General features: G+C 38.2%; 1 protein-coding gene across 1 annotated transcript in view; it reads right to left on the reverse strand.

Moving 5' to 3' along the window:
- The window catches only part of LOC149180799 (uncharacterized), a 133,500-nt gene that overhangs the window by 76,661 nt on the left and 36,892 nt on the right, over window positions 1–19,947 (reverse strand). The window contains exons 2-4 of the mRNA XM_089416300.1: window positions 9,384–9,506; window positions 9,127–9,255; window positions 8,964–9,026 (exon numbers count right to left, since the gene is read on the reverse strand). Of these exons, the coding sequence (XP_089272426.1) occupies window positions 8,964–9,026; window positions 9,127–9,255; window positions 9,384–9,506 (315 nt within the window). The remainder of the gene's footprint in view (window positions 1–8,963; window positions 9,027–9,126; window positions 9,256–9,383; window positions 9,507–19,947) is intronic.

The raw sequence follows: 19,947 nt of genomic DNA on the forward strand, positions 1-19,947 counted from the left end.
TCAAACCAGAAACATAAGTAATGAGATGATCAAAAAGAGAATCAAAGATAATTTTCCTGGCTCTGATTTCACCCTTTTTTATTTTTGGATTTGACAGTCGCACTTGCATTCTCTGCTTGATCAGCTATTGTGCCTTCAACATGTTGAAATTTGTAACTAGGTTCAGTCTTCATAAATGTATTTGAGATGTACTTATCAAAAGAATGAAGAAAATATTTTTATTATTATTATTATTATTATGACTTGTTAAAGCATGGGTTTCATGCTTGGGTCATCATGTTTTAGGTCAAAGTCTCCATTGAGGACTCCTAGGATTTATTCTAAGTCATTAGAGTCATTGTACTTTTAAAGAGACTTTTCTTGGGCTTTCGGATCATGTAAAAAGAATTGATTTTGAGTAAAAATGAATTTAGTCTCATCCACACGAAGTAGGCCTCAAAACAAGTAATTCGACCTCACAGAAGGGCTATAAATACAAGGAGTTCAAATTCATTTGGAGCATCTCATTCTCTCTCACATAGTTCGATCTTTGAAGCTAGAAGCTGGAAAAGTGTGAAATTGTTTAAGGGCTGAAAAGGAAGTTGGAAAGAAGTGTGAGTTTCTAGAGGAAGATAAAAGGGCTCAAAATCAAAATTTTAGGACAAATCTCACTCCATTCTGAGGTGTATCAAGGGAGATCGAAGTTCTCCAAGTTTGGTTGAAGTCGTTGTTGCTACTGCTACTGAGCCTAAGTTGTTGTTGATGCTGCCAGGTCGAAGTTGCTTGTGAAGGGTTGTCATTTGCAAGAAGGATTGAGGGTTGACTTGGTGTGAAGGGAATCTTTGTTTAGGTCTAGAGTTTTGGATTATCTCGAGAAACTATTGAAGGAAGAATTATTAATTGGGTTTTCCCCTAGATAGGGATTTTGCCTTGGTTGTCCGCCTACATCAGTTGTCCTTGTGTTATTGTTTTGGTAATTGCTTGATGAACTAAAAGATAAAAGAATCACAAGTAATTATCTATATAAGAAAATATTTTTGTCTTTCTAATTTTCTAACACAACATACTCCAAAACTTCATGTTCTTCAAGAGTGATATCTAGCCTTGCTTTCCATGGACCAAAATTTGAAGTATCATTAAGCTTCTCCTCTGCCTTGAACTAGGAAGGAGTCATCTTGATCAGAAAACTTTGGTAGCAAGTGGGTTCTCTTCAAATGATCTCTGTTCTCCTTGGACTTGCCTTCATCAAGTTTGGTTGAAGTCGTTGTTGCTACTGCTACTGGGCCGAAATTGTTGCTAATGCTGCCAGGTCGAAGTTGCTTGTGAAGGGTTGTCATCTGCAAGAAGGATTGAGGGTTGACTTGGTGTGAAGGGAATCTTTGTTTGGGTCTAGAGTCTTGTATTATCTTGAGAAACTAATGAAGGAAGAATTGGATTGGGTTTTCCTCTAGATAGGGGTTTTTCCTTGGCTGTCCGCCTACATCGGTTGTCCTTGTGTTATTATTTTGGTAATTGCTTGATGAACTAAAAGATAAAAGAATCACAAGCAATTATCTATATAAGAAAATCTTTATGTCTTTCTGATATTCTAACACAACATACTCCAGAACTTCGTGTTCTTCAAGAGTGATATCTAGCCTTGTTTTCCATGGACCAAATTTTGAAGCATCATTAAGCTTCTCCTCTACCTTGAAGTAGGAAGAAGTCATCTTGATCAGAAAACTTTGGTAGCAAATGGGTTCTCTTCAAATGATCTCTGATCTCCTTGGACTTGTCCTCACGAAGGCTCTCATACCATGTTAAAATCTGAAAGCTTTATGTAGAAACTTAAAAATTCTTTGCAGAAACTTGAAAGTTGTATGCAGAAAGTTAAATGTACTTTGCAAAAAACTAAATGTTTCATGTTGGGACATGAAAGTAATTTGCAGAAAACTAAATGTTCTATGTTGTTATAATTACTTAGAATGCAAATTTCTTCTTCAAAGCTTTTCAAATCAGCTATTGTAGATAGAACATAAACTTAAGGATCATATGAAGATAACCAAGCACAAACGTGAGACACTGAGATTTAGGTCGAATGATCAAAGAAAAACCCCTCAAAAGGGAAAACCCAAATGACTCATCTTCTATTAGATTTCTTCAATTGTTCAACAGATTACAAAGAGAGAGAGAATGGATAAATTCACCAATGTCTGATCAACTTGTAGTTGAAATGTTCTTACTCTTTGCATGAAGATCTCCTCCTCCTCTTGAACAGATATTTTCCTCCACACTTGCTTCAGCTCTACCCTTGTTCTTGCTCTTCACTTGCTCTCACACTTCTCTTGCACGCACTCAACACTTGCTCTCCTTCTTCACAATGAACATGCTCCACTCAACTTTCACTTTTTCTTGCTTAAATAGATGAGAAAGGAGAGGAGTTATACAATGAATTAATGCTTTGAGCCAACACTAGGAGAATCGAATTCCATGAGGGAGGAGTTACTTAAGGCAAAGTGTAACTCATCCCAAGAATAGAGAGAGAGGTACACTTGTCTGTTAGGTTCCTATAATACTAGTGATTCCCCCATTATTATTGTCATTGTAGCTCTTATTCTTATTGTTGTGCCCCTATTGTCCCCATATTGTTATTATTGTGCCCCTTAGAAGCCCAATATTGTTATTGTTGTGCTCTTATATTATTATTGTTATGTCGACTTTGATTATATTGTGACCCCTTAGACTCCTATATATAAAAAGAAGGTTTTGTCATTTGTATCATCCAAGAATTGTTTATCTGTGTAATGTAAAGGAGGTTGCCCCTCGAAGAGGTTGATTTTGAAGGCATTGATCTATCTTTTCTTCTATTTTGTGAGTTGGTTGCATAACATTTGGTATCAGAGCTTTGGATTCTAGGGTTTCGCTGCTCCAAACAGGTCACCGTGGAATTTTTGCTATAACTTATTTTCTGCAACGTTTCAGAACCTTAAAAAAACCATTTGAGCCAAAATCGCTCTGAACCTCGAATCCGAATTTCAAATCTTGTGTCACTATATTTCGGAAATATGATCCAAGGAAGTTGGGGTTTTTGCAGGATCCCGAACTATGTCTCAAACAGGTGACTTGGGGAAAATCGTCATAACTTTCTTTTTGAGCATCAGATTGAAATTTTGTAAGAAGTTACAGAAATAGGAAAACCTGTAGTTTTCCGCGTATCGATTTCAGGTCCTAAAGTCGAAACAGTGACACGTGGCACTTCATACAAGTTCGCTCTACTGAACCAGTCTATAATCAAGTCATCGTGGGAGATTTGGCATAACTCTTCCTTGGAGAATCCAATCTTTATCAAACTTGCAGGGTTGGAAAGAGGACTCAGAGGGCTACCGCAGAACGCAATTTTAGACCTTGGAGATCTGAAATTAGAGAGAACAGTTTCAATATCGAGCTCCTACAAAGTGAAAAAGGTGTGTAGTTTTTTTTTAATTTTGCATAAGTTTGGTTTGAAAAATTAGTTTGAAGGAATTCAAAGGGTATAGTGAAGCATTATTATCATTAATTGATGCCTCGAAGAAAGAAAATGGAAACACCTAGTAAGCAACCTTAAAGCTCTAGCATGACTCATAAAGAAGAGCAAGAAATGCAACATGATATATCAAAATTACGAGACCAAGTGCAACAAAATTCACTCTCACAAAAAGTAACAGAAGCTAAGATAGATAGTTTAAAGAAAGGCATGGAGGCTAAGATGGACGGTATAAAAGAAAAACTTAAAGGCAACATGGAAGATTTGAAAATAAGCATGGAAGCTAAGATGGATGGTATAGAAGAAAAAACTTAAAGGCAACATGGAAGATTTGAAGACAAATTTGACAAATTTGCTACAAGAAATGCTTACTACTGGCGAAAGGGTAGTAAAGGAAACTCATGAGGAGAACAAAAGAAATGTTAATCATGATTTCATAGACTCTAACAGTGGATTGAATACCCACCATGTTCCAAAGATCGATATGAGGAAGTTTGTTAGCAAGGATCCCATAACATGGATACTACAGATGGAGCAATATTTCGATCTCCATAATGTGCAAAACACACAAAAGGTACGCATTGCAACTTTATACTTGGAACCAAATCAGTGTGTATAGTATCGATAGCTTTGCTCTCGTAAACAAATTGTCACTTGGGCAATTTTTAAGGAAGAAATGATAGCACATTATGAGGATACAAAAAGCAACACATTTTTTAGCCAATTGATATATCTCAAACAGAAGGGTTCAATGATGGAGCACATTGAGGACTTCCAAAAATTGAATATAAGGGTAAAAGATATTCCAGAGGAGCATAGTATTGATGTGTTCATAGGGACTTTAAAGGATAACATCCAACATGAAGTTCGACTTTGTGAACCTGATTCATTGGAGAAGGCATTCAGGTTGGCAAGAAAAATGGAAAGCAAAATTATTGCCACAAGGAAGCCTATCACTCACAACTATAAAGATGGAAGTGTTGTTGCCCCTAGCGTTCCACAACCTACAAGGTTGACACCACAACAATTGGAAGAAAAAAGAACAAAAGGGCTTTGTTACACTGGTGATAGCAAATACACTAAAGATCATAAGTGTGTTGAGAAGAAATTATTTTACATAGATTGTGAAGAGAAGGAAGAAAGGGAACAAGAAACATCAAAAGAAGAGGATATACACCAAGAACAAACCCTAGAGAAAGAAGAAATGAATCTGACCATATCTTGTAATGCATTGGCTGCAATTACCACTCCTCAAACTATCAAGATAGGACATATCAAGAAGAAAAAAGTAATAGTGTTGATTGATTTGGGAAGCAACCATAATTTTATTCATTGTAAGATAGCCAAGGAATTGAATTGCTTCCTATATCCAGCACCAGAGTGTCAAGTGATGGTTGCAAGTGGAGGAACCATAAATTGCTCTAAAAAGTGCCATAATATCAAGCTATCCATGGGAGAATATGTATTGAATAGCCCAATGCTTTCTATTCTAATGGGTGGTGTTATGTTGTACTAGGAGTCCAATGGCTACAATCCTTGGGTACAATAGCTTTTAATTTTCAAGAACTTTTCATGAAATTTTGTTCGGAAGAAAAGGAAGTTGATTAAAGGGTATCACAGGGAAACCGAGAAAGATAATCAACTTTAACGAAATGACAAAGCTTCTAAAGAAAGAACAATGAGGCGTAATTGCACAATTATGTTCACTAGAGGTTCCCACATCGAAATCATCTATTTCTCCAGATCTCCAAGAAGTCTTGGACAATCATTCCAAGGTATTTGAGACTCCCAAAGGACTCCCACCTATTCGTGATCATGATCATGCTATTCATTTGATTCCAGGAAGTATTCCTCCCAACATCAGGCCTTACAGATATCCCTATGCCCAATTGAACATATGGTTGCAGAAATGCTAGACGTTGGTATAATTCAACCTAGTCAAAGTTCTTTCTTTGCTCCAATAGTATTGGTGCACAAAGATGGGTCATGGCGCATGTGTCCAGATTATAGGGAGCTCAACAAGCTCACTATTAAAGATAAATTTCTCATTCCTGTCATTGATGAATTACTGGATGAATTGCATGGATCAATTTATTTCACCAAGTTGGATCTTCGTTCAGGATATCATCAAATCAGAATGAAGACTGAAGACATTCCAAAAACTGCATTTAGAACTCATGACGGTCATTATGAATTTTTGGTCATGCCTTTGGCCTTACCAATGCACCTTCTACATTTCAAGGTTTGATGAATTTCAAACCCTTAGAAAATTTGTGTTTAGCAAAAAGCAAAGTTTAGTGGCACTCAGTTTAGCTGAGGTCGAGTACATGGTTGCTAGTTTGGCGAGTTGTGAGAGATTTTGGCTTCGCAAGATGCTCACAGGGTTGTTTGGACGAGTTGGATTCGATCGTGATTCACTGTGACATCAAAGTTGCATTAAGGTCTCTGGGAATCCAGTGTTTCATGGCAGGTTCAAGCATATAGAGATCAGGTATCACTACATCAAAACATGGTCTTGAGGGGTGTTGTGAGGTTGCAGTACATATCCATAGATGAGCAAGTGGCAGACATTCTCATTGAGGCCCTAGTGAAGCGGAAGTTCGTGTTCTACAAGGACAAACTGGGTGTGGTGGAGAATCCCTTCCTTGCTAAGAGGGAGCATTGATGTTTGTCACATCGGAAGGTCCTATTCATAGGCTAAGTGTCTAACATGCAAGTGCGAGCCCTCGTTAGGTGCTTATTCGATAGGAGCAATCTTTTCTAAGTTTTAACCTAGGAAAAGCACATTAATTAATTTATTGATTAATGTTGGCTATTGGGCTTATGTTTCTAAGGATAAATAATCTAATTATTTAAGTGACTTAGATCTAATCCCCACCGATGATCTAAGTGAGTTAAGATTTAATCCTAGCCCTCTATCACTTTGGAGATTAAGGATGCTTCAAGTAAAATTATAAAGAGAACCTAAGGGTGATGATAGAGACATATATTTCATTTTGAAAAAGCGATGAGAGGCTCAAGTGACTGAGGAGAAGAAAACTAGTGTGCAGCAGATTTTTGGAAGGAGGATTTGTGTGAAGGCTAAGAATCTTGAAGAGGACCAGCACTTGGCAGGGGGGGAAGAGAGGGCGAAAAACCTCAGCAGGTCAAGACTACAAGTGAGCGCCGTGACTTCTAGCAGATGGCAGAGACTTGGAGGTCGAGTTTCCTTTTACAGGCCAAGAAACTGCATAGGTTGTAGAGCTAGGAGGAAAAGCTTTTGCAGGTACAAATTGAGATCTGTCATGACCAATTCATCTTTCAAGGGCCAAATTCTTCCTTGGGCTAAAAAAATTAGGGCCATCCCCAGGTTATGTATTCATGGAAATTTATAAAATGAAATTATATATAGAAGACTTAAAGTCGATTGGGCTTATCCCAGGTGATCTGGAGGAATGATTGTCTGTAGTGTCCTAAGGTAATTTTCTATCCTAGGGCTTCTTATTACATCTAGGGTTCAACAGAATTTCTTATTCATAAAATGAAGTAGCAGTTAAATAATGGAATCTTAAATAAAACAATGATGCTTGCTTCAACAACACAATAAACACTCAATAAAATGCTCCAACAGTACCAACAATATCCAAATTCAACAATTCCAATAGAGTGTAAATGAATTCAGGCTGACCATGAATCTCGAACAACTGTGTCTAACCAAGTCCAAGTTACCCTAGACTAATCTGCAAACAGGAGAAAGCCTCCTTTTCAAATTTGTCAAGAAAGAATGCCAGAATAACTTGCTTTCTATCTTCAACTTCCTTCAGGACCACTCCTGCATCCTGTTTAGTACCCCTGGAATTCCACAGAGAATTTTGGGCCTGCTAAAATTCTAGACCAGACATTTGCACTGCCTCAGGTGATCACTCTGAGCTCTGTTCAGGAGGATGAATTTCTTTCCAGAACCTCATCTGCCAGCAAGATACACCTCAAAAAAATTAAAAACCCCTCCATATTTAGCACAAAACTATGAAAAAAGGGATGTCTGGTTACTTCGGATCTGATGCAAGTTGTGATTGGTTGTCAGAATAACTTCAAGGTTGCACGAGTTCTCCCCCAGCTTCAGAACTACCAGCAAGTAATACCTCAGAAACCCTCCATCTCGGCTTAAGCACGAACTGAATGATTTTCTAGGTGACTCAGATCTGCTACAGGTTGGGTCTAACCACCCGAATGGCCTCAGAGCAGAAAAGAAAGGTGACGTCCAGCATCAGAAAGAACTTCAGCCTACCTCAGATCAACTCGTTTCATGGATAATCCACTCAAAACTTCAGTCTACCTCAAAATTCAGTCTTTGTTTGCCTCAGACAGACTCACGTATCTTCAAGAATTAGGTTGACTTGCCTTAGAATTCCCCAAGATCTTTGCTGCTTCTTCAAATAGTTAATTCCCTGTGGCCAAAACAAAAGAAATTGACTAGGTAGGGTGCCATCACCTCCACCAAAACTCATCCAAGGAGAAATGGTGTCTTAAAACCCTCAAAGCCTCAGGCTCAAAGAAAAACAGAGACAAATAATCCAATCCAAATGATTCTAAACCTCTTTTATTTATAGATTTTCTTGAGGGGATTTTTCTCCTTAATTAATTAAGAGGGATTCATGGAAACCCCCAACTTTGGGCTTTTTTGCCCCAGCTGCCCCAAAACTTGCCCCCTGTTGCCCAAACATTAGGAATTTTGGGGTTTTCACCTTTATCCAAGACTATAGCCTAGAGGGATTGATAGGCTACTTCGTCTCTCGGGGCAATTAATCTCTTGGGGACATCGCATTGTTATCTTCCTCACCCAGGTTCATTTCCCACGAATGACATGTTGAGCTCAAATTGACTATATTGTTGCAATGGCTTCAATCCTTCTTCTTCCATGGCCTTAAGCCCTGAAGTATATTTGAACCTTGCCTACTAGATGGAGGGTGGGGTGCTTGGTTACATGGGGGAAAAAAGCTCAAAAAGGATAACTAATTAGTCATAGGATAGGCTGAAACTCATACAGTCTCCTTTCTCAGGCCAAAAATGCCAGACAAAGTATATTTTGATTCCATCTTTGAAATATCAAATATTAATGTTTTTTCTTGGAAAAAAAATGGAAATTTGGTTTTAGTGAATGGTATCAAAATTCAGCAGGCATATTAGCATGGTATTATAGTATGCATTTATGTTCAAGTTATTTGTTCCCAGAGGGTAGGATCAAAACTTGACCAATTGGCAATATATAAGCATGGTAATAACACATGCAATTGCAACGTCTTTGTCATGCATAGAAAACACTGGAAAAAAGATTAAGACACATGCAACTGCAATCACAGTCAGGCAAAACTATAGATGAACTTTGAAGCAAAGTTCCCTAGAAGTTACAAAAAAATATTCATGGAAAAAATAGTAAACCTATATAAATATGTAGATGTAATGATATGCATCCAAGTGAGCTGAGAAAACGGTTATAACATACCTCAACAACATCTGGCCGGGAACAAAGCTGCTTAAGTTCTGCAATCTTCATTCTCCGTTGAAGCTGCAGATCAAGAACACAGAAATCAACATCCTTAAAAACTGAAAAATCAAAGCAGTGAACACTGCGAGAATAGTGAATGATAAATAAACAAATACGACACCTTCTTCTTTTTATTTGAAATCCCTTTTTCTTTATTCTGCTGCTCTTGTTCATCCTCCTCATCTGAATCAGAGTCTGCCTTTTTCTTTGCTGCCAAACTCGAAGTTGAATCCTTCTTTTCTTCATCATCCTGCAAAGGAACAACTTACAATGGCATTATAGTTCCTCCACTGCTTACTTTTTGAAACTACAAAACAAAAGGGGGATAAGACATAGTGAAAAAGGCTACAGACAAATTAGCTACATAAGCCACACCACCTTTCCAACTGCCACTGTATCTCCGAATGAAAATTTTTCGAACACACTTCTGAAGGTCTCAAGCATCTCATCTTCCAGGTTTGCCTTTTCTACTACATATTCGATCTCAACTTGCTCCGGCGGCTAACAGATACACAATGCAACAAGGTTAAAACACTACAAACACAATAATCAAAACGCAATGATAACTCTTTAAATACAGGGATCCTGTTCAGCTTTAATGTCATCAATACAGATACAAAACAATTTATCACAAGACAGACTGGTGCAAGCTATAAGGTGTTTGGAAAACTTATAAACTTTAGAGAAACAAACACATTATTTAACAAAACATATAAGGTAAAAGTTACCAATAGATCTGCAATAAAGATCCAGTTTATATGAATATATTAAAACAAGGAGTCTGTCCAGGAAACAACTCAAAATAAGATTAACCATATTAATCAAACCTAGAAAAAGCAAAAACTGATGTAGATTTGTTCGCACCATTTGGCCATTGAATAAAACTAGTTCTATGCTCTGAAACCGGATTCGGTCTTAGAGGGCCACGTATCCGAATCCGTCCAATCCGGTATAATTTGACCTAAATCGTGTCCGATTTCGTGATACGCCGTGTCCGATTGGGACACGATCGAATCCGGATCATGTCCCGATCGGACACATCGTGTCTCGAAATTCAGACAGGAATCCGGAATTTTGGGACCCGCGCAGCCAAAAAAGGGCAGAAATGACTCTTTTTTCCTCATTTGCTGTCATTTCTTTTGCAATAGTTGAGCTGTGGGTTTGCTGTGAGGAGTTTGGAGCAAGGAGCCAAGGGTTTGGAGCATTTTCAAGGAGATTCAAGCAACAGGTAAGTGCATTTCCTCTCTATTTTTTTGCATTTGTATTACAATAGTTTGTATATGCATTTCTTTTACAAATTTGTGCATGTTTTGTTTTTTTTTTTTACAGTATTCATGGCTCAATCAAGGGCAGCAGGTAGGGGGCAAAGGAAGGGGAAGAATGTCCCCATTGGAGATGCCCCTCCTCCCCCAATATCATCAGAGTCTGCTGCAAGTAATGTTGAGGGAAGACTTCCTCCTAAAGGTAACATTGAGAAATATCCCTTGTGGAAATATGTCACAAGAGAGGATGGGCCAAGCAGCAAGGGGAAGGGAGGAAGCAATGTGAATTGGAGATGCAACTTTTGCAACAATACTTTCACAAGCACATATTACCGTGTGAAAGGCCATTTGTTGGCTTTACCAGGTTGTGGAGTTGGAGCTTGTACACAAGTTTCTTTACAAAAGAGGAAATAAATGGAATAAGAGTTCATTGTTGGTATGGCAAATGTGGCTACAAAATAAAAAATAAAAATAAAAAAACCAAGAATGATGACCCCTTTCCATTTTTGAGGAAAGGCACCACCAAATTTCCATTTGAGAGTTCTATTGGGGAACAAGCAGCAAAAAGAAAGGCAATTTCACTTGGTCCAATGGACAAGATTTTTCAAAAAGAGAAACGGGAAGAGCTTGATCTCACCATTGCCATTTTTCTATCAAAACTTCATATCCTTTAATGTTGCACGCTCACCTCTATTTATTGAGATGTGCCAAGCTCAACTCATGAGTCTCCATCATGGTATGTGCCTCGTGGTTCATAGAAGCTTAGAACCACATTGTTGACGAAGGCAAAAAAAAGAGGTGCAAAAAATGCTTGAACCTATTAAAGCATCATGGCCAACATCTAGGGTTAGCATTGTTTCTGATGGATGGACAGATCTGGCACGACACCCACTCATCAACTTCATGGTGTCTTCCTTGAATGGTCCATTTTTCTTAAAAACAGAGGATACACTTGGAGAATACAAGGATTCACAATTTATGGGTGAGTTGTTTATTAAAGTTATAGAAGATGTAGGTGTTGATTCTTGCGTGCAAATCATTACAGATAATGCACATGTTTGCAAGGCCGTTGGCATGATTATGGAAGCTAAATATCCACAAGTGTTTTGGACACCTTACATTGTCCATTCATTAAACTTAGCACTAAAATCCATTGCTTTTGATGTGCTTTGGATTGGTAACATTATTGATGATGCACGGCATATCCGTAACTTTGTGCAAAATCATACAAATGCCCTCACTATCTACAAGAAGTATAGCAATCTATCATTGTTGAATATTGTTGATGCATGGTTTGCCTCTTCATTCAACATGTTGAAGAGGTTGAAGGAGGTCAAGACCGCTCTTGGGGCCATGGTTATTTCAGAGTTTTGGTCTTTTTGGAGAAAGACAGATCAACTAGCCTCTAAAAGAGTGAAGGACACAGTGCTAGATGATGCTTGGTGGGAGAGGGTAGATCTAATTATTCAGATCATGGACCCTACCATTTCTTTGCTTCGATTTGCAGATACAGACAAACCCATCCTAAGAGAGGTTTATGAGGGATGGGATTCCATGATTAACTCTGTAAAGAGAATTATTCTACAGAGTGAGTGCCCCGAGTATGAGACATCACCAGAGGCCTTCTGTGGTACTATACAAGATATTATTGTCAGCAAATGGGACAAGAATTGCACACCTTTACATTATTTGGCTCACTGATTGAACCCAAAATACTACAGCCATGAGTGGTTGAATGGTGGACCTTCCCGCAGATTCCCTCCTCACATGGATGGTGAAATCTCACAGGGGAGGAAAGATGCATTCGAGCGGGTTTTTCAGGATAGAGCATTGCTTGATGAGGTGGAGGATGCCTTTCCAAAGTTTTCCACTGGCAATAGTCTATTTGCAGGATATGATGTGATTAGAAATAGGGGGGTAAGAAGCCCTATTCTTGGTGGGCAAATCATGGGGCAACAAGCCCTCCTCTACAGCAGTTAGCCATGAGACTCCTCTCTCAGGTGACTTCATCCTCTTGTTGCGAGAGGAATTGGAGCACATATGGGAATTTGTATAGTGTTAAGAAAAGCAAGCTTGAGCAGTCCAAGGCAGAGACAATGGTATATGTGCACACCAACCTTCGTCTTATTTACAAGCAGAGGGAAGAGTGGTTGAAGGGAAAGACAAAGATGTGGGATGTCTTTCCTGATGATATGTGTCTAGACAGCAATGTTGAGTTGCCATTGGCCAACATGGATCAATGATCCAGTGCTAGAGCCTGTTAGATTTGATGATGGTAATATTGTAGAGGGCTCATCCTCCACACCAACAGATGCAGAGACGATTATGGATACAGGGGAGGAGAAGGATGCAAAGGAGAGCAGTGGTGGCCATGATGATGAGGACAGTGATGCTAATTTTGATGATGACTATGAGGATTGATGACTCATGAGTCATGGGCTACCTACTGCCTTGAGGCTTGTATACCTGTAGTTGTTTTGTATTTTCTATTTCTATTTGCCATTGGCATTGCACTACCTATGTAACACATTTTGATTTTGATGACTTAATGAGAAAACTACAGTTGTCAGTGTCTTTATCTTACTATCTTGTCTTTCTCCTATTGGATCATTGATGAATTGAATATGTATTATGATTTATCATTTATGAATTTAGAATTTATGATTCATTGATTTATCATTTATGAATTTAGAACTTATGATTCATTGATTTATCATTTATGTGACATGTATTTGAATTTTGCATGTACTATACTACTATGCATGCTATAATGTTACTTACTTTGTAAACAGTAAAATTACATCTAGATGAAGATCTATGTTTGAAATCAATGAAATTGTATCATTAATGAGAATTTGTGTAAGAAATATCTAATTTTTAAAATATATATATATATATAGCATGTCCTAACGTGTCAGTTCCAGAGAGTCAACGTGTCTGAATTCGACACTCGAATCCCCGTAACCGACAAATCTTGAATCCCCGTGTCAGGTTACTTAGGTTCTATGTAAGGCAACTTTCATCAACACAATTTATTCAACAAACTTAGAAGCAAATATGCGTTCAAGAAAAGAAGGCAAGGTCTAAGAGATCATGTTCTAAGCACACTAAAACCATGATTCCCTACTTTCCATAACCCCTGGTTCCTTATTTTTCTTGGAAAAGACATCCCCAGGAAACCCCCAGGCACTTCTCATTCTGAGGCTAGTACCTAGTGTAATGAAAGCCGCATAAACTATAGTACACTAACCTAGCAGGCAAAATGAGTGAAACCCAGATAAGCAAAGGCAGCCACCCCAGGGACTTGACCCCAAGACCTACTGCTTGCTATTCACAGCTCTCAACTTCTTTAGCTAACCCACCAAGCTATACAATCTTGATTCCTATTCTCCTAGGAAAACAAATAAATAATTTTTAAAACTTCCTTTCTTGTGAATCGCAAATAATGAATGCTACATTTCGATTCTCATAGAACATCAAATAACTCCTAATATACACTCAAAATAACCATCCATGAAAAAAAACTGCAATTTATGTGGGAGTAGAATTGAAAATAATGAATGCTACATTTCTATTCTCGTAGAACATCAAATAACTCCTAATGTATACTCAAAATAACCATCCATGAAAAAAAATTGGAATTAATGTGGGAGTAGTAGGCAAGCCTAAGGATGCCCATTTTTTGCTTAAGAGAGATGAGTAGCATTTCCAAGAAGTGTTAATTTTCCATGAAAATCTTGCAGCTGCTTAGGTGAATAATCCGAAACTACACGTTCTTTCACCAAGAAAGAATTTTATTAACAATTGATAAGTGGCAGAACAAAATGCAGAGATAAAAACCCAGTCATACAATTCAACGCAATATTTTTTCTTGAGAAACCCAACTGGGAAAGCCCTCTCCTTGATGTGTTATTTATTGATTGAGCAAATAGATCAAATACAAAGCAATCTGTCTCTTGAGAACTGTTGAGAAACCAATATGCTTGTAGATTAGGATGATTTTTCTTACTTGATAATTGCTTGTGAATATATGCTGCCTTCTTATTTCCTTTTATTATGTCCTCTTCATCAAACAATTACAAAAACATAAACCAAGAAGAACACAAGACAAAGAACACAAGATATAGGCTCCAAGCCAGGGTAAAACCCCACAAGAGGGAAAACCCAACCAACTTTTCTTCTTATAGAATCAGATCAAAGTGAGAAATCCAAGACCCAAATACCAAGACCAAGACCTCCGAAAAAACCCCAAGTCAACCCTCCTTCAAACCTCTGTTGAAGAATTTAGGGTCGTTAGAGTTAGTGTGATTCTTCTTAGCATGATAACTATTTGTGAGATGTTTCAACTTTTTGCTTATTAGCATATTTTTTAATATTAGTGTCTTCTTTAGTTCATCAAATAGCTACCAAAAATAAAGAGACAAGAACACAAGATGTTGGCATTCTGCCAAGGCCAAAACCTCTCCCTCTTGGAGAGGGAAACCCGCACTAAATTCTTCTTATAAGGATTCCAATTGACGAATACCAAGACCTTGACCCTTGACCTATTATGCCACTCCAAGACCAAGACACCAGTCCTCTTCTACATCAACGCTAAGATCATCGTCATTGTTGCTCCATCATCGAGGTCTTCTTCTATGAGATCTTCATATGTATAAGAGAGTTATATATAGAATTCCTGATCATGACAATCTCATCATGACTAAAATCATGACCTTCGTATCTTCATCAAGAACGAGGTTGTGACTACACCTATATGCCGAGATAGTGTGTTACTATGAGTTCCTTCCATCATGTTGAGACAGTGTGTTATTGTGAGATACGTCCATCATGTTGAGACAATGTATTACTTTGAGATCCTTCTGTCATGCCTAGACAGTGTGTAGTATAGTAGGATTCTGAGATCATCCTTACTTCAGTTATGACAGCACTGAGATTTGTACTGAGAAGGAGACTATGTTCTTTGTGACACCTATATGTCGAGAGTATCTCACTGTATTACCCATCCAAAATTGCAGTGGTACTTCTCCATCTGAGATCCTAAGCTACCACCCTAATCCAAAATTCCTACACCTCTTGTACCCATTCGAGATTGCAGAGAGGTCTGAGATTTCTTCGTTTCTTGTGGTGAACCCGAAGGGGTATTTATAGTGGTTCTGCCTCCATTAATAAGCCGACATGTCACCTTGAACTGTTGTGTCTCCACATATGAGTCGACGTGCCATTTAAATATATTTTGAGGCCGACATGACTGCCTTCTTCATCGTTTAGCTTGCAGACTTCTTGTGCTTGTCTTGGAGGATTGTGCTTGTCTTGGAGGGCCTTTTAGACTAGTATACATTTACACATAGGCTCAAGAAGAGCTCCTTATACATGACTTTGACTCTTTGACTTTCCTAGACTTATGAAATGAGCAAGAAACTCATTCTTATAATTTACAAAAATAATATTTCTTTTTCTTGACAAGTACAAAGATCAAAATTACATTTGTAAATACCAAACCTAGTTACACTTTCTTCAACACTCCCTCTTAACTAGGGAGGTATTTATAATGGTACTTGGTCATTCTCAATCTAAAGAATTTCTCATAAGAAGAATCAGATTGGTAACCCATTTGTATAAAATCATAGTAACCAACATTGTTTCCACAGCAAGGCCTTGACTGATAGCTCTATCTCTCATTAGATCATAGCACAATGTTGGCGAGACCAATGACTATAGACACCTTCATCATTGTCTCTCAAGGTACATACCCACCCGGGTGTTCAGAGTATGACCTTCTAGGACTATTCTGTTCTTGGGTTCCCAGCCCTCAAAGAATATTGGTCTTCTTGCCTACTCTTGTCTTGGATGCCCTACATATCCTGAAAGAGCATCGGATTGCAGATGATTACCCAATCCTCCATTTCTTCTTCCAAAGTGAAGACAAGAATGTTGTGTCTATCTCTCCCTCTCAACTAGGGAGGATATCATGTGTTTACATTTCTCTTCATGGCCTTCACCTAGACTTGAGGTTGTTAGTCCTGGTCTAGTGCATGACACATGAAATAGAAAAACACAATTGTCACTCCTTTTTAATCAGGGGTGATCTAATCCAAGCTCTCTCTTGATTAGGGACTTTTCAGAGCTTCCTCTTAGCTAGGGACTCTTCTATACATCAGCAACTTCTTCTTCGTGGGTCCTTCAGTTGCTTGATCAACTTCTCTTCTTGATGTCATGAAATTCAATTGAGTTTCTTCCTTGTTGAGCCACAACCATTGATCACTTTCCTCATTTGTTCGTCATGCCATTCCTTTCTTCATGGAAAGTGGCCTTCTTCATATCTGGAGTCGTCATCATATGGCTACTTCTTCATCATGCTTCTTCTATCCACCACATGAATGCTAGTTGTACTTGTATTTTCAACTCTTGTTCGAGTAGCCCTGCATTATCCATATATTATTCAAGAAATCAAAACATCATATTACATCAAATCATACCTTACGAGATGGCTCTTCATCATGACATCTTTATGTAGGTATCAGCATCCAGCATCCATGTTGACACATCTCCCAAAGATATCCATTGTCAAGGGTCTTCATCTTTTCCATCAGAGTCTTTATATCTTTCTAGGAGATTTTCTAGTCAAGTCTTCTTGATCTTTTGGATGTTGATTACCTTCATTAGGGTTGCATATCTCACGATCTCTTCCTTCTCCACACATTCCATTCCTAGGTGCTTTTAATCAGAGTTTCTTAGTTGTGATCAACCACCTCATACTTCATATGAGGACATATTATGTTGATTTCATCTAGTGTGTCTTATGCCTTCTTGCATCCTTTCAAAGGAGGAGATCCTTTTTCTCTTGATCATGCTTCTCAAGATAGAAGTAATGATCCATGTTACTTGCAACCATGTGACATGACATTATAATATTAAACACAAGCATACATACCTTATTTTACCTTTAGGTCATCTAGGCTTCTTCCAGCAGCTTCCTTGATTGAAGTGTCTTCAACCTCTTGATCTGCTTTTCATCTTATGTCACCATAACATCATCCATGAATTCCACAAGTTGGTGTTCTTGATGAAACACTTGCTTCCTCTCTAGATTAGTGAACCCTCTGATGAGGATTCCATCAGAGAATCTTGAGGATCTTGTATATCCTCATCTGACAGATGTTTTCTTTTTGTCTTGACATATGATGAGCCTTGTCTTGGATGACTTCTTCCCTTCCTTCAATGTCCAATGATGTTCCCAAGAGCTATATCCTTCAGGTTTGTCTGTCATGGATTTTGTCCTTCATGATTCCCATGTTGATGTCACGAACTCGTCTCTAATGCTTCCATGATGCCACGATGCATCATATTATCATTGTCATCTCTTATAACAGAATCTTATGATAGGACCCTTTTGTGAGGGATACTATCCCAATCATAGTAGAGATCTGTTACTCCCTGTTTCCTTGGCCCTTTTCTTCAACTTCCTCCGCCTATCTGGTGATATGAGCTTCCATATTTTAGCTATACCTATTCTGCCTTGTTTGAGGACCAAATTTCCCTTTCCTTCCTGCACATGATTTAGTCCTTTACCCTTCAATACTTTTGCCATCAACTTGTCTTTCTCTATTTAGCATAGAGACCATAAGTTGTCGAATGAGGTAACCTTCTTATCCCATGGATATTTGTTACCTTGATTATATGTTAGTGCATTATGGTTATCTTCCTTTCTAGGTCTTGTAGATGGAGGATATCCTACATCCTTTGATACCCTTTACTTTCATTTAGATCAGATTTCATGTGACCTTTTTCATTGCATCTTTAGAGAATGAGTTTATCTACATCTCTTTGATGTCTCCACTGTTGCTCTACGAGGGGATCTTTCATAAGTATCCCTTTCCATGAATTCAGAGGAGACCTTTTGATATGCTCAATGACTTCAACTATCTAGATGATTATGTCTATCTTCCTTCTTCAAGTAAGGAATTTTGATGACCCATTCAACTTCATAGATGTCCTTGCAATCATGAAGTCATTTAACAAAACTTGATTATAGAATGAAAAGATACTTACTTGTCATGTGAAGATGAAATCTTCACCTTGATGCTTTCTTGAATGATCTCCTTCAATGAGATTCTTGCTTGAGCTGCCTGGTACAACTGAGTTCCAAGATCTTTCTTGAGACTTCCTTGCATTGTTCAGCACCAAGCACTGTTGCTTTTATAATATGTTGAGATTACTTGATTCCTTGACTGTGAGGGAATGATATCGAAATCAAGAATTTTTTAGAGCACTGTCATGATGCCCATCCGAGATGTGCCATTGTGTTCTCCTACTGAAGTGATATTGTTGTAATGTATGATGTGATTGTATATCCTTGTGGCCCTGTTGTGATGCTCCTTGTTGGAGTATAACTTTGTTTGAGTTGACTAGCATGAACAAAGATCTCCTTTGAGACCTTCAAGCATTGTCCAATACCAAGCATCGAAATTGCTTTAGACTTGAGTTATTGAGATCTTTGTGGTATGACATAGATTGTAATGACACCCAATTTGGGGCTACCACTGAAACTGTGAGAGGTATTGTGTTTTCCTTCTTTTGACTGTGATACGAATTCTGAGCACTAGCATTAAGACTTCACTTTGATTGAGATTACTTGATCTTGAATTGTCTTGTTGTTGTAGACTGCTTGTTGAAGACTTGATCCTTTAATCTTGACAAAACCCTTCAACTTGTTTTGATGCCCCTTTTGGAGACTAATCCTTGTATATCTCTTTTGTTGCCCTTCCTTTGACTTCAGCACCTTATAGCTCTTATACCATGTTGAAGAATCTAGGGCAGTTAGAGTTAGTGTGATTCTTCTTAGCATGATAACTATTTGTGAGATGTTTCAACTTTTTGTTTATTAGCATATTCTTTAATATTAGTGTGTCTTCTTTAGTTCATCAAATAGCTACCAAAACAAAGAGACAAGAACACAAGATGTTGGCATTCTGCCAGGGCCAAAACCTCTCCCTCTTGGAGAGGAAAACCCACACTAAATTCTTCTTATAGAGATTCCAATTGACGAATACCAAGACCTTGACCCTTGACCTATTAGGCCACTCCAAGACCAAGACACCAATCCTCTTCTACATCAATGTTGAGATCATCATCATTGTTGCTCCATCATCGAGGTCTTCTTCTATGAGATCTTCATATGTATAGGAGAGTTGCATATAGAATTCCTGATATCATGACAGTCTCATCATGACTAAAATCATGACCTTTATATCTTCATCAAGAATGAGGTTGTGACTGCACCTGTATGCCGAGATAGTGTGTTACTATGAGTTCCTTCCATCATGCTGAGACAGTGTGTTACTGTGAGATCCGTCCATCATGTCGAGACAATGTATTACTATGAGATCCTTCCATCATGCCTAGACAATGTGTAGTATAGTAGGATTCTGAGATCATCCTTACTTCGGTTATGACAGCACTAAGATTTGTACTGAGAAGGAGACTGTGTTCTTCTTGACACCTATATGTCGAGAGTATCTCACTGTATTACCCATCCAAAATTGCAGTGATACTTCTCCATCTGAGATCCTGAACTGCTGCCCTAATCCGAAATTCTTGCACCTCCTGTACCCATCTGAGATTGCAGAGAAGTCTGAGATTTCTTGGTTTCCTGTGGTGACCCCAGCGGGGTATTTATA

The sequence above is a fragment of the Pinus tabuliformis genome, chromosome 3_2 (assembly GCF_031772625.1).
Source record: "Pinus tabuliformis cultivar Carrire ecotype Pingquan chromosome 3_2, CPIR1, whole genome shotgun sequence".
In the NCBI taxonomy this organism is placed as follows: Eukaryota; Viridiplantae; Streptophyta; class Pinopsida; order Pinales; family Pinaceae; genus Pinus; species Pinus tabuliformis.